The sequence below is a fragment of the Pistacia vera genome, unplaced genomic scaffold, assembly GCF_008641045.1.
Source record: "Pistacia vera cultivar Batoury unplaced genomic scaffold, PisVer_v2 Contig461, whole genome shotgun sequence".
Lineage (NCBI taxonomy): Eukaryota > Viridiplantae > Streptophyta > Magnoliopsida > Sapindales > Anacardiaceae > Pistacia > Pistacia vera.
Genome location: NW_022196292.1, coordinates 1466284 through 1482713, shown reverse-complemented (window position 1 = coordinate 1482713; position 16430 = coordinate 1466284). Strand labels below are relative to the sequence as shown.

The 16430-nt window shown below is 34.8% G+C and overlaps 1 protein-coding gene across 1 annotated transcript; it reads right to left on the bottom strand.

Annotated features, from left to right (window-relative positions):
- Positions 1-844: 844 nt before the first annotated feature.
- Positions 845-10293, bottom strand: LOC116145371 (probable ADP-ribosylation factor GTPase-activating protein AGD14). The gene is made up of 13 exons (XM_031430827.1): positions 9974-10293; positions 8602-8663; positions 8036-8123; positions 7876-7937; positions 7699-7795; positions 6808-7224; positions 5375-6043; positions 5092-5208; positions 4886-5002; positions 4710-4796; positions 2125-2254; positions 1903-1948; positions 845-986 (listed from the first exon to the last, which is right to left on the bottom strand). Exons 1-13 carry the CDS (start codon positions 10067-10069, stop codon positions 932-934), a joined length of 2043 nt encoding a protein of 680 aa, XP_031286687.1. The 5' UTR covers positions 10070-10293; the 3' UTR covers positions 845-931.
- Between the last annotated feature and the right edge of the window lie 6137 nt (positions 10294-16430).

The window sequence follows — 16430 nt, the reverse complement described above, 5'->3', positions numbered from 1 at the left end:
TTTGACGAATTGGTACTCATTATGTACTGTCTAACTATTGTTTTATCTTGTATTTTAGCCTATAATAGATAGTAGTTTCTTCTACTGGAGGTCATCTGTTTTGGATTGGACTCCATTTAAATGGTAAAATCTAAAGATTTTGTAACTATATATTTAGTCAAGCAAATAATTGAGCATGTCTTGCATTTGTACAAGACAAAGCGCTAGAATAAAGACATTCCTGCACACTGTGTGTCGGGAAGACAGACATTCTGACAATTACATCTTCAAAAATCACCCTAACATGTTATGTGCTTGCTCATTACAAGACACACCATATCTTGTTTTACGAGATATATATTGTTTTGGTTATACTTATACGTATTAATTGATTTTTTGTGATAATTTAGTTGAGGAAAATGAACCAAATAGGGGTTTCCGTAAAACATGACAGTTTATCACAATTTGATTTTTATCTGTAAAATATTATTTCAATCTACTGAATGAATGAAAATAGTCAAATACAAATACTTGGATATTTAATTTACAAGGAAGCATCATAGTAATAAAAACCTTTCACATAGTAAAATACAAATACTTGGACATTTAATTTACAAGGGAGCATCATAGTAATAAAAACCAGAAAGGTATTCACATCTTTGATCCAATATAAAGAACCTTACAAAACCAATTCTTGTAGCTACAATCACTAGTTCTAACTTCTAACAACGTGATTCAAATACAAATATTAGGCCTGAAAAAGATGCAATAAATACTTTCACGGCCTTCCAAATTTGGTGCCAAGTTATTCACATAAAGGTTTTATTTTCACATCCAATACGCTCAAGAATAATGACATAATAGTGTAATAAATAACACGCTACAATTAGTCACAAGAAAATTTTCACTACCAACTTGACATAGTCGGAACACAAGTTTTGCCGGAGGAATTCTAAGCGAATGGATTTCCTCCAACAGAAGCAACAGGCCCTTGTGCTGGGACATTCCTGAAAATAAGGGAACCAAGTTTAGCTATTTCATGATATAATACTCAAAATGGTAACAGCTTAAGGGTCTGTTCATATTTAATCAACTTGAGTAGTATAGAACCACGGAAAATATTTTGGAAAAAAGAGTATCCCAACCAGAATGTTAAATGTTCTAAGAAATGACATTTCTAGAAAATAATATGTAGATTCATAACAATCGGAAAACCTTTCAACAAAGTGCAGCCAAAGAAAAAGCTATTCCCACATTGGTTAAAGATACAAAGATATAAAGCAACTTCAACTCCAATCAAATAGTTTACATCCAGAGGCATCTTAAATGAACATTATGATCGAATAGCCACCTTATATGAAGCCTTCCCAATTTTATTTTCTCATCTTATGCAAGAGAGACTCTTATAAACTCTGCATGTTGCTCATTAGGTGATTAAGTATACCAAAAAGTAACAATTAGTTTGAATATTTAGAAAGGCCAGGTTTGGAGGCACAAAAGGCTGTCAACAGCCGAATAATAAATTGAAGTTCTTCAATTATTAACAGGTAAGATGTTTAGGTTTTGGATGAAGGTTTAAGCATAAGCAGGACTAGGATACACTACAGATGTGAAGTCTTGCTTTGAGTTTTAGGTAAGGCAAACCCTCATACCCACCACAGCAACTAAAAAAAGTTTGTACTACAGCGAACAGCGAGTGACTAGATCACATAAGACCACAATTCAAGCAAATAAGCATGTTAGTGTTCAGGCAATCTCTGCCCAAACTTCTTGCTAAATTCAAATGTTGGGATAAAAAATCACAATTCATAACTTTTGAGTAAAATGATGACAAAAGAATTGCCAGAAAAGTGATTTCACCATTTCAAAAACAATTATTACAGCCACTGCCCAAATAATAACAAGAGCAAATTACAAACTTACTGTAATTGAGGGGTTGGTGCCTGTCCAGACATGTAGGCAAAGCCACCTGCACATTGGATGGAAAGATGAAAAATGCCATTGTCAAAGATGTTTCATGTCTACAGAGTTGCTCATTATCCAATAAAATGCTTCAAACTACTATGAAACAAACACAACACTAACAACAGCAGTCCTGTATTAAGTAAGAATATATTTCAGTAGCAAGAGGCAAAGAACAATTACCCTGTGATGCTGCAGGGATAAAAGGAGTCACTGGATCTTGAGAAAACCATGATTGAGTTGCACCACCAAGGAAGGTGGATGTTAACTGTGCATTTGGGAGTGCAGTTTGCAAGGAGCTCATGTCCAAGAACTGAAAAATGATACATTGCAAGACAAAATTAGGTATGACAAATCAAAAATTGAAAATTCTCTGGCAAGAAACTAGACAAACTGAAAACAGCCTGGTCACTGATGGAACCCTCTTCCACAACTGAACCAAGCAACAATTCCACAGCAAACCAAAATAGCAAAAACCAGCAAAACAGTATTAGGCACAGCCAAAACCCAGAAAGATGATAAGTATATTGATATATAAGAGAACTGTATCAGACAAGAACAACCAAAAATGAAAATTAACACAACCAAAAGAACAGTAAAAGGATAACAAAAATGGACATAGACATGCTAGACTTCGAGGGCCAGCAACCTCCCTTTCCCTTTCCTTTACTTTTTCCAGAGTATCCCCCATATCCAGCTGTCTCCCCTTTTATTCTATTCCTCATAACAGAATTCTTCAATCGTCCACTCCCTTAATGCCATCTGTCCCTCCCTAAACCATCCTTAACACCTCAGACACAAAGAACCTTCCTGCCTACTGCACCAAAATCCCCTACTTCACACCATTAAGTCTCTTACAATAGACAGAAACAGAAAGGGAATTGAAAGAGAAAATTAAAATAACATTAGTATCATACAAGCCCGGGATATAAATCAAAATGATGCTTGGACTTACTAAACATGAATGCTTTGTATAGCCCCAAAAGTGCACAACTATCATACCAACCTGCCCTGATACACAAATCAAGTATGTCTATACAAATTTGACAATATACTGCTCTGTTTCTACAAAAAAAAGTTCGACAAATTTAACTTAAATAACAGTTAGTATTTGAATTTTGTGTTATGGAAATAGCAAAAATAAATGATAAACAAAGTCTTCAGTTTCTACAAGACAAAAAAACGAAAAAAGTGGAAAAGTGGGTTTGAGTTCATAAGAAAACCCCCTTAAAATTCTGTTTTCATTTTGAGTTCTCTATTTTCAATTTGAGTTCATTCTTTGAAAACAAGAAGACACAAAACACTACCGAATGCTCCTTTAAAACATTTGTACCAAATCTTCAGCAATTTCACAATTATTTATCTTTTAGAAAAACCAGGAATCTCCAAATCAATAACTTTATTGAATCCAGTATATAGCAAAGTTTTTGATACATGCATGCTTTGGAGGATAATAAGAGTGGAACTGATTCATGAAAGTAAGACTTCAAAATAAATAAAAGAGATCATGACTGATTCCTGAAGTCAAAGGAATATAAATTAAATAACTTAAATGTTTGATTGAAGCATTGGGACTGAACTTGGACCAGATCTGGAAGACTTCAAAAGTTAAACTTGACCTGTGATAGGAACCCACTCCCAGATTCATAGGAATTGGGCTGGGCAGTGGTCTTTTTGTGGGCTTGGGTAGAATTATCCTTGGAAAACCGGCTTGCTAAGAAAGGGTGCCCAAGCCCTTACAAACCACATGTCCACCCTTTTTCCCTCTCAATGTGGGATCCTAACATTCCCCCACGCTTCAAGACCCAACGCCCTCGTTGGTCTTCTTTCCAAAGAGTGCCCGCCCTCATCGGCTACCCCGACCTCATCGGCTTTACTGCCTCCATTCAGGTCTTACTTCGCCTAGAAGCCTATCAGCAACTCTCCTTCTCAGCCCCTTGGGGGGCCCACTAGGCCCTGCTACGTGGGCTTGGAAGGTGGGGCTTGCTCTGATACCATTTGATAGAAACTCATTCCTAAATTGATAGAAATTGGGTTGGACAGTGAGCCTTTGATAAGAATTGGGCTGGACAATAGTCTTTTTGTGGGCTTGGGTAGAAATCTCTTTGAAAAACCGGCTTGTCAAGGGAGGGTGCCCAAGCCCTTATAAACCACATGCCCACCCCTTTTCCCTCTCAATGTGGGATCCTAACAACCTAGTCCAACAAATTATGCACACAAAGAAAATAAAAAAGTCAACAACCTTCCCTAGCTTCCTCTTATCTCCTCCAATGAAGATTCAATTGTTTGCACCTTACTTTATGAATCTAGTGGTCTTGACATCAAATTTAGAAATTAACATAGCACCGGTCAGCATGGCAAAATATCTAGGAACTTTTAACAATAGCTAAACATAGTATATAATTAAACCTCCCTGCACAAATAAACATAACTACTACTGAACCAGCAACAAGCAGAGAATTCAATAACCATCAAGTTACTTTCCCTAATGCTGATAGACTTCTTAGTTGTCTGTTAATAAGACACGGGGATTTAGCCACAGCTAATGAATATATTTCTTCTCTAACCATGCTACATATTAACATCACACTTTTCCTCCTCTGTCAGCAAATCCTTACTTTTACCTAGAATGTCACTCAAGCTCTTAACTAGCAAGGCTAAACAAAGAGAGTAATAGGATTTAAACGTAAAGGTAAATATATTTCCAGTTTCAGTTAAAAGAGAGATCAGTACTACTATTTCTTGACAAAAGAAAATCTATGGCATACCATATTCTTCTGCTCCAAATCAGAATCATAAGGAAAATCAAACGGGTTTGTTGATTTAAGATCAGTGGCCTGTGTTTGTGTCTCTCCCTGCATATAAAAATGTATATTCATAAACATACAGATAAATCAGTAATAATATAATGGCTAATATCACACAGAAAAATAGTAGTACAAACCACTAGAGGAAGCACTGATGGTGTACATAGTGGCCCCACATCAATGTGTGACGGTACACTCATTGGTTGTGGTCCATGTAGTGAGACAGCGCTGTGATTTCCACCATGATTAGAGTCCTGCAAATAAAAATCTGTAAGAATGAAACAGAAAAGCAGGGCTTTTACAAAAATTCTAAGGCAGAGACAGCAACTCTTGAAATTATTACGTTGAAATGCTGATCTGTAGTTGATGAAGGCTGATTAGCTGCTAATTGTGGTTCAAAATTTTGCTCAACTCCCTCCAAAGGAAGATGGCCGGTAGAATCATTGAAAGCATTCCATGACTGCTAAGAAATAATAGATAAAATTGATTACATACCCCAAATCATAAATTTCAAAAGATGGCACAAAGTAGCAAATTGAAACTAGTGGAGCACAAAAAACTTAAAACAAAAAGAGTATTCCTAAACTATTTTACAAAGGCATATTGGAAAATTAAAGGTTGCTTACCTGAGTGTTAGTAGCCATAGTGGGAGCTTGAACATTGTTTAAACCATCAAACCACAGATCAGATGGGGTAGGAGGGTGAGCACCAGAATTTAGAACTGTTGGCCACTGAGAAGTTGTATTGACGGATGTATGTTGGTCAAATTTGACTAAAGAAACTCCATTAACAGGAACTATAGGAGGGGAAAGACTTTCATTTTTTGGAATGGATGCTGTAGGTGGTGTATCAAATGTTGCCCATCCTTCATTTTTTGGATCAGAAAACTCCTGAGATTTTATATCCAAGGTTGAAGTGGATGACTGCTCAGGAATATCAAAGAAATCTAAAGATTTAGGTGCAGTTTGGGGAGGCTGATGAAAATTGACAGATGGAGCAGAAGATGCTTGTGACGTTTGAAACACATTCACACGAGTTGATGTTGCTGGTCGCTGAAACAAATCAATTGGAGCAGCAGAGGATACTGATTCTTCTACAACCGGTGCCTGAAAAAGGTCCAAGCCACCATAATTCACTGGACCAGAGGGTTGTGCGACAGTGGATATTTTATCCTGGCGGGCTACAGCAGCTTGTTCGGGTTCTGAGACAACATCTAAAAAGCTACCTGAATTATACGACTTGAGAGACACAGAGTTGCTGTCAAATGATCCAAAGCTTCCCAAGGATGTTGTTCTCTGAATAGAACAATAAACAAATGCCAACTTTTTAGAAACAGAAGAACAGGAAAAGGAAAGAGGATGAAACATTTGCAGAAAGAAAAAAACCTGTGTAACAGTATGTACCCAAAATCAAATTAAACAAAAGCCTGAACAAAGCATATGCCAACATTATAGTTTAATCATATTTCAACCGCTTGACATCGCATTGTGTAAGAAAAGTTCCTCAGTTTATGTGTTACCACATGTGTTTGTTCATGTATTATTACAATTTAATCATTGCTAGAAGTCAATAAAACCTTAATATTAACATGAAAAATTCACTAATGCTATCACTATGCAAGGGTCATGCGGATTAGGAAACATGATAGGAGAGACATGTATCAAACATGGCATTGATGCTTCACTTTCACATTTAGTAAATTGTAAACCAAGCCTTTAGAACCTGTGGACAGAATTCTATCTCCTTCTTTCAAGCAAAGAGCACACATATTTAATAAATTCAATAAGATAGTGCAATTATGTGCATATCAAACAAAATTAACATTACAGTTAACATTACAGCAAAGCTTAATTCAAAGATTCACCCGATTCATATGTTCAGTAGCTGACAATCACTTTATACAGAACACCCACCGAAAAACAAACTACATTAAGTGTTAAAAGTAATATATGCCATGTCAATGCACCATTTAAATTAGGATACTTCCATATGGAAACAATTGGAAAACTATGGAAAACTGCATCTTGCTACTAACTGAAGCAATTGTAAGATATATGACCTGTGGACGTGGAATGCCATCTACTTCTCTCCTGAAATTTGCCATTGAGGATGAAATATCCCTTGAAGGCTGAACAGGTGGGCTGTTAAATCCCATATCCTTCTCAAAGTTAGGAGATTCTGTACCAGACCTGAATGGATCACCTCCACTAGACACAGAGAAGTCAGAAACCCTAGAACCAGAGCCCTCATTAGCAAACCTGTCCTCAAACATTTGATCACTCATCCGACCAGGACTGTAGACAAAACTTGAGATCTTCCCAACATAGTGGCCTCTATCTGAACCAGGTTTCCTGGTAAGTGAAGCATTTTGCTTTCCATAACGCCGATCTTCATATTGATAGTCATAAGGTGGACTTTGGGAATAAGAATGATAAGAACTGGCACGCCTGGTCTCATCTTCACGACTTCCTAGGCCCTGTAAAATTAATCTATGAATACTAAATGTAACAGTTCCACCCAAGGTTAGAGTGAGATAATTTGAAATGGAACAAAAGGGCAATGGCATAGATGATTTAGTGCCTTTTGATTCCATTCTGAAAGTACCCTTTCTTTTAGGAATTCTCAAAATGTCTTTTAAACATCCAAATAGCTCCAAAAACAAAGATTGTACATTTGAATTTTTTTTCAAAATTAATAATAATACTAATGATAAAGATTAATGAAAAACACAACATTCAATGCAAGTATTTCTTCATATCATAAGAAAAAGGACTTTAGAAGGCTGTTCATGAAAAAAAAATTAGAACAAGTTCACAGCATCGTTTCTATTTTTCACTTCATGATAAGAAAAATAGATTCAGAAAGCAAGACGAATACTCCCTAAGGTTCAGCTAAAATTTGTAAAAGCAAATATTTAATAAAGAGAGATGTGTGTTTAAGATCATATTGCCTGCATATCTTTTGGAGGTTTCTCAGATGTCTTTCCTCCAGCATATCTTCTATCAACATACACACTCTTTATAAACTCTCGGACCTTATCAACTTTGCTGCAAGAAGAAAATAAGGTTAGAAAAATTACATTTTTTTCCATTTACATGCCTTCAGCAACAAATTATTTATCCTGCACCTGCTATCAGGTAATCTTTGCCTTTGTGGATCCCAATTCTTCAGATATATTTCCCTTGCACGCTGAAAAAAGCGAACATCTTATCAAAGTAACAACAAGCATCACATTTTCACCAAGAAAGAATACTTTTTTTTTTTTTTTTTTTTGTTGTTGCTTGTACCTGATTACCCCCATTTTGAAGTGCTTCAACTTCTTGCAAGCTAAACTTAGACATCGATACGGACTTCACACGATGAGTAAACTCACGACTGTATGTCACCAAAAATATAAGAAAAATATATGTAAGAAAAAGAACATGAAGATTCAAAAGGATTAATGGAACATTTGCTGACAATTTCCCTCTCCAAAAAGAAAAGATAAGCAAACCAACCCATCAACATGTCACCTTTTCTATGTGTATGGAACTGTTCATATTGGTCAATGTCACTCCTCTGACTCTAGTCCAACTTCCATTTCATAGGTAGGCTAAAGTAAAATATATAACAAATTGACCCAAGTTTGTACACATATAAGCATATGAAACACCTATCTAAACAATGTCAGAATATAATAGTTTATTATAAATAATGGATAAATCTAGTTCATTTAACTTGAAGAACCAGACTACTCCTATCTCAGAACATGAGAATACATATTTTAAAACACCAGTACCTGTGCAATGAAACTGCTAAAAACTGAAAAGAAAAAAAAAACAACAAATTAAGAAATCAACACAAAAGTACTCACTGTATCCCACTGCAAGTCATGCAAACAAAAGTCCAAAAATTGGTACAAACATATTGCGGACCCTGCACAGATGATATTATACAGTAAATCAATAAACATTCTGAGAAAATAAAAAAAAATAAAAATGGAAAACAATGGGCAAGAAGACCAAATAAATATGGTCAATATCTTCAACACAAGGGAAATGATAATATTAGGCTTATTTAAGTGATGACTTTAATTCAATTGTCTCCAAATAACAAATGCCCATTCTTAAACTATTTCCAGAACTACTGCGGTTACCTTATTAAGCAACCATAAAGACAAATCAAATAAACTAAGCCTCAATCCTGAGCTACACAGGTTGGTCACAGATTCATATTCTGTCTAAGAAGCTTAAAATTAAAATTTTCTCTAACGTAATTGTTTTTCTATTCCTTCACTTTTTAGTCCGTACAACTTCTATCAAATCACTATAACACTAGCACATTCATAGCTTTATATTACATATGACAAAACCATCTCAATCAACTCTCTCTACAACTTATGCCAAGTATTACCTCTACCTTCTAACAAAATTACAAAGGTATTCATTTTTTGCCTCATTTTTTCTTATGTTATTACACATCAATTCTAACATCTGCATTTCAGCAATACTCATTTTATTCCCAACATTCTTTAGTCTTTAAGTTAACATTAATACTTGTTCTACAATTTGTACATTTCTCAACTTGGCAGACATTCCCACAATCGCATAGCATTCATCCAACTCTAATTTAATAGGTATCATCCTCAATCTCAGAGATACCGAAGACGGTTACTCTTGCTTGCTTTCTGCAAAGTAATTTTTTCATCATTTTCTCCCCTATAACCATAGTGTCGCAGAAATGGTACCCCATATTTTATGTTCAAGTACTCCATAAACTCAAACCACTGGACTCCAAAAGTGTTCCCCAACAATTCAACTTGTGATAAATTCCTCACATGGTTTCATCATTCATACTACATGACACCAGAAATAAAATTTCGCCAAGTGATTTCATCCTAAACATGCCTAAAAAAATAAAACAGATTTACACTTCCAAAAAATCATATTTTTACAAATTTTGATCTCACAAGTCAGAGAAAAACTCACAAGCTCTCTCTCTCACTTCAAAACAACACAAAATGAAAAACCCATTTCATCAAACTACTTTCCAAGAAAATTCAACATCACTGAATCACGATCTCTCTCTTCAAAATACTCCAAATCCCTCCATCTTTCCACACTTTCTCAGCAACCAAACAGACCTTGAGCACCAAACCCTTCAGCTACCAGTTCAAAAATATTGAAAAGTACAAAAACAAAAACAAAAAGAAAGAACAAATAATAAAAATAAAAAATGAAAAATACCAAGCTGTTGCAGTTAATACAACGTCGATTCGGAGGCAGCTTCATGAGACCTCTTATAATCTTCTCATTCCTCTCTTCTTCTTTTCTACTTCCCATATCTGAAACAACCCTAGACCTTCAAAATCAAGCTCAAATTTTAAGGAATTCCTCGTGAAATTCGACCCCAAAAGACCAGAACCCAGTTGAGGAAAAATCAAAGATTTCGATGAAAGGAGAAGGGTTTTTTGGGGTTTTTGAATTTCGTTGAGGAGCAGACTGGGTCTAGGAGAAGCTCAATCAGCTCAATTGGGGACAAAAACGCTGAGTGCCTTTAGTTTTTTGAATTTAATATTTTTTTTTCTTTTTAGAATTTTTTATTTTGGGATTTATGTCATTTCAAAGTCTTGATTAACATCACATCGATTTCATCCCATAATTTTCAGTTCAAATTTTGTTACCATAACTTTCTATTCTTAGATTGACTTAGTGTACTTTTTCTCCCACCCCATTCACCTGATTTAATTAAAATTAAAGTAATATTTTGAAATTTTTTTAAACTNTTTTAGAATTTTTTATTTTGGGATTTATGTCATTTCAAAGTCTTGATTAACATCACATCGATTTCATCCCATAATTTTCAGTTCAAATTTTGTTAGGGAGAACGACATTTTCCCACCCAAGGTTTGATGAAATAACACTTTACCACCCATTAAGTTTCAAAATGACACTTTCCCACCCTTTATTAGGTTTTGTTAGTGTTTTCTGTTAATATTTGACTGAAAAGACAAAAATACCCTTAAATAGTTTATTTCTTAATTATTTTATTATAAATTAAAATTTAGTTAATTCAAAGTTTTTATTCGATTATCTATTAGTCCAAGTATAAAGATACATTTTTTTCTTTGTTTATTTAATTAATTAGGAATATTGATTTTTTATGTTAATTAGTAAAAAAGAAAAATATTATAAATAATACTGGGTGTGTTTGGTTCATTATTTTAGATATGATTTTAGGAATAATATTGGATAGTTGGATAGGGTTATGATTACGAGAATAAAATTTGTAGAATATGTGTTTGGTAAAGTATTTTGACATTGATATTTGTGTTGAATATTTGATTAATATATTTTTTTATGAATGATTTATTAATATAATATTTTGTTGCCTTTTGTTAAAATAATGTATTATTATATATATAACTTATCAAGTTACATTTTAATAATATTAAATATTTTATTGGTAATTTTGTCACCCGTAGATATTAAAAAACAAAAACCCATATTAATTTCAAGTACTAATTAAACTGCTTAAAAACATCACGTTAATACATATATGACAAAAGTACTAATTATCAACCCTTACAATCATTATTACATGTATACTTCATTAACAACTACGACATGATCCACTGTGCTGCCCACAGTGCATAAGTTATGTTATCCCATATAGTCGTCATGTTGTCTGTAATACCTTCTTGCGGTTGACTCGGTCCTTCTCCATTTCGGCCATATTCGGCACTGTTTTGATGATCACAATATACTTGCTCATTACCAGTACTATTATTGGTTTGTTCAAAGATACGATCGTCCATATTGTACATTCTGATAAAATTATGAAGTACACAACATGCCATAACAATCTTCCCTTGTCTGTCCAAAGGGTAATTGTTCATTCCATTTAGAATACGGAACCATCTTTTCAAAACACCAAAGGTTCTTTCGACAACATTGCAGAGTGAAGCATGTCTGTAGTCAAACAACTCTTGTGGCCCCCTTCGGATACGGCGGTGATTAGAAATATGGTAAGCCACTCGCCTATGAGGGGCGAGGAACCCATCTCTATTTGGATAACTCGCATCAACCAAATAGTATTTCCCTGTAATAATATCAGACATTTTATTTGAATTACAGGGCCTCAACAGTGGAGGTAATATGTTATAATACGTCAAGAAAATACTTATACCTGGTGGAGGATGTAGGAATCCAGAATTAGGATCATCAAGAATTGAATTTAAAACTCTTGAATCATGCGCAAATCCTTGCCATCCAGTAACAACATAAGTGAACATCATCTTAAAGTCGCATACAGCCATTACATTCTATGACATCGTTCCTTTGCGATTCCAATACCTATCGGCAAATTCACGTGGAACCGAAGCGTATACATGTGTGTCATCCATGGCTCCAATACAGTCCTATCATGAAAATTGAATTTTACTCATATTAACCTACTATAAAAATTAATAACACAATGAACTTAACTATCTACTAATAGCAAATATAATGAACCAGCACCTTAAAGAAAGGGTAATATTTTATATTGGCTGATATTTCCCATGGAACATCAGTGAAGTCAAGTGGTTTGATAAACTCTGTCTTCAACTCACATATAGCGTCGCAAACTGCGGTAACATGTCTAGAGATCGTCTCACCCGAATGTTGGAAATCCTCCATCATTATTCTGATTGTCTCGTTTTTTCCAACGATTGTTAGAAATATCATAACTTGTTCTTCCAATCTCGTCTTCCTGGTTGGTTGCAATTTGCCATGATCTGACAAAATTTCACATAACAATGTAAAACAGTCTTTGTCCATGCAACACTTGTCATAGATCCTGTCAGGATGACTGTTGAGTACTTCCAACATGTACTGATGACCAGTTAATATGGATGTATGTCGTAGTTCACGCCCACTTGCTTCTAACGCGGCAACACCGCAGAGTGCAATGGCTATATCTGTCAGTATTTCTTCTTTGTCCCTCTCATCTGTAGCACGTCATCTTTTTCCTGTACGGCTAGACAACGCCATTTAAACCTACACATTTGCAAAACATTTTTCAACAATTGTCAACAATTAATAGTTGTTGTACTACTTAGCAAAATATAACAGTCAATATTTAATTGTAATGACAATCGAAAACGATGTTTACACATGTAATATCACATAAATAAATTCATACAGTAGCATTATAAATTGTAATTGTAATGACAACTGCCCACTGACGCATAAAAATTGTTGCCAAACACTTATGAAATATAGTGTCATCTACTTATTGGGAAAGTTGTTATAAATCCAGTTAGCCTTTTCCTCCTGTGGGAGTTTCACGAATATCTCCCGCCACCCTAGATTTTCATATAAGTATGTGACAACCGACAGGTAAAACTGTGTTGGTACTTGCATGGCCATCATGATGTCAATACAATTACTCATGGAAAAAGGATCAGATGAAGCACTGGTGTTCTCTTATTCCCTCTCATCTGCACTGCGATTGCTAGCCCTCGATCCCATAGTCCGCTTCTCCGCAAGCTTGTTAGTCAATCTAAAAATGGCATCCGCAAGTGATTGTCCCAAGCCGCTTTTGTTCCTCCTATTTCTCGCTCTTCCATGGCCAGATGTGTTTGGCTGTTTTCCCCTATCGTCCGATCAGGATCAAGTTCAAAGTCGCTATCATCCATGGGAACTGCGCTGGGATTGGAATAACTGGAGGTCTCCACCGGTTGGGATGTAGATGTGTATGCATATCTTCCAGTGGCAGTTTACTTCTCAAATATTATTTCATAAAGTTCCTTTTGAGGAAGTCCCTTGTGGTAAAATTGTTACGCCAGTGGGTTTTGCTGGTAAGTTAAAAGAATAATATATTAATATTTAGCAGTTCGAAAAAAATGCGTACATTTACAGTGTTGTTGAATAATATTAGTTAAAAAAATATGAAAATTTACCTCGACATATTCTTGCCAAACCTCAACGGGATATGTTGGACTTTGTGACTCATGATCCCACTCGAACCCCGTGTGTTGTAGCAATTTCCACCATGTTTGATAAACTTTTCGCAGGCAAAAGAACTTAGAGGTTAATTGTGTGACATTGAGTCTCTTGCCAACCAGTGATGATATGTCATCCAACATTTCCTAGTAATCAGCTGTTTTTATTGCAGTTCCGTGTGAAGTTTTGGCCCGCTCAGATAACAGGACCATAAATTTGTGGGTCCTCTCAGCGCACCAAGCCATAGAATCACTCATCTAAGGACAGTACGGTAAGGGACAACAAACATTGGGACACCATACGAATCACCAATCACATTAAAAAATATAATACTAACATGTGGTTGTAATCAAGTAAACACAGATAAACTTATACCTCGTTCGATCCGACACTGCTTGATGACGTCAATGCAGGGGCAGATTCAGACAATGTCGACCAACTGGGTGTATGACGAACTCCAATTTTGGAAAAAAACATCAAAACTTTCGCCTCTACTTCAAGTAGTAATCAACCCTACGACGTCGAGACAAATTATACTGACATCTGTGCATATGAACGTAATTTGTTGTTACGATTAAAGAATGATGTCGAATTTACAGAACAAATATATCAGTTAGTGAAATCCGCAAAAAATATTTCTAATTATCCAATAATTTTTTACGCCCAAAATTTATCCATTACATACAGAATGTTACATACATAACATATGAAGCTGCACAATTTTTTTACGCTTGTGTTAGAAGGAATAAAAGTACTAACAATGGCAAAATTAAAATAGAAATAAGTATAATTGCGTTGGGTGTCTTCACAGAAGCTAACTATATTCGCAAAAGCCAACGAGTCTCTTTACAACGATTTATAAACCTGCAAAACAAAAAAAAAACAAAAAAAAAAAAAGATTAATCCCATTCGCAAACTCCAGCCCCAAACAAATTCACGCACACATAATACAGACAACATATTTACAAACCTGCAAAAAAAAAAAAACAAATTAAACTCATTTGCAAACTCCAACACCGAACAAATTCATGCGCTCATCCAACATGTACAACATATTTACAAACCTTAAAAAAAAATAATAATAATAATAATTCCAAAACGTTCCCTTCACTAAAATCAAATATTTCCGGTGACAGATCTGATGGTTTGACGGGTTTGTGGCTTAACGGTGAATGATCGGAGTGTTTGTGGCTTGACGGTGGGTATCGTGGTGGTCCGTCGGTGGTTGCGGTGGGGTTGTCACGATCGGATGGTTTCTGGCTTGACGGTGACAGATTTGAGTCATCCATCGGTGGTTGCGCTGGGGTTGTCACGATCTGCTGGTTTGTGGCTTGACGATGACAGATCTGAGTCGTCCGTCGGTGGTTGCGGTGGGGTTATGACAACCCTTTCGCAACTGAAATGGTAATGCAAACTAACGGTGGTGAAGCAGTGAAGAAGCTTGTTATGCAAACTGAAATGGTGAAGTGAAGAAGCAGTGAAGAACCTGGTAATGCAAACTGAAATGGTGAAGTGAGGAAGCAGTGAAGAAGCTGCTAATGCAAACTGAAATGCTAAAGTGAAGAAACAATGAAGAAGCTGCTAATGTAAACTGAAATGGTGAAGTGAAGAAGCAGTGAAGAAGAAAAGTGAAACCGTGCGTAATGTAAATTGAAATGGTGAACAGGTGAAGTGAAGAAGCGTGAAAGAAGAAATGACGAACCTGTGAAAAAGGACTGCAAAAAAAAACGGGTGAAGACGCGTGAAATAAGAAAAGAGAATGCGTGAAAAAGGAAGACTGCAAAAAAATTTCAAACGGTCATAAAGTTGTCAGAAAAGTGCCGGAATAGATTTTTCAAGATTCTATTCTCTAAATAATGAACCAAACACTATCCCCAAAATCTGTCTTAAAATATGGATAAAAATATCCATCCAAACGCACCCAGTGTTTGATATTGATGATATTATAATAAATATTAAGATTATTTAACTTTAAACAATTTTATAGCATTACTCCTAATTTTTAATTGGTAATTATTTTTTCTCTTTTGAATTTTTAATATTTGACTTTTTGGCTAATTAAAAAATAATAAAATATTTATAAAGGAAAATATTTAAGGGTATTTTTGTCTTTTTAGTAAAATATTAACAGAAAACATAACAGAACCTAACGAAGGGTGGGAAAGTGTCATTTTGAAACTTAATGGGTGGCAAAGTGTTATTTTGCCAAACCTTGGGTGGGAAAATGACGTTCTCCCAATTTTGTTACGAAAACTTTCTATTCTTAGATTGACTTACTGTACTTTTTCTCCCACCCCATTCACCTGATTTAATTAAAATTAAAGTAATATTTTGAAATTTTTTTAAACTAATATTGTATTGAAATAAGAAAAATATGTTAATATATCAACTTTATACTGTAATTCAATTTTTTTACGCAAATATATAACACAGATTTTTATCCATTGATTTAAAATAATCTATTGAGTTAGAAGTTGCTTACCTGTAATTGCCCCCTAGCTTCTCCTTTTCAACCGTTCAATATAATTTTTTTTTTTTTATTTATTTATTTTTTTTTTTGATGTTTGATTTTAACCAATAGAACTTAAGCCAATAGATTGATGGAAATTTAAACCAAAATTATTATAACATTACAATATTATTCAATTTAAAAGTTCAAATTAAAAATAAGTGTAACTTTAATAAGATTTTTACTTGTATTTCAAACTAGGAATAT

Coding starts and splice junctions, on each gene's coding strand:
- LOC116145371 (XM_031430827.1), bottom strand. CDS start 10,069: ATGGGAAGTAGAAAAGAAGAAGAGAGGAATGAGAAGATTATAAGAGGT. Junction 5,003..5,091: donor CTACAGATCAGCATTTCAAC/GTAATAATTTCA, acceptor TTTTATTTGCAG/GACTCTAATCATGGTGGAAA. Junction 987..1,902: donor GCACCAACCCCTCAATTACA/GTAAGTTTGTAA, acceptor CCTTATTTTCAG/GAATGTCCCAGCACAAGGGC.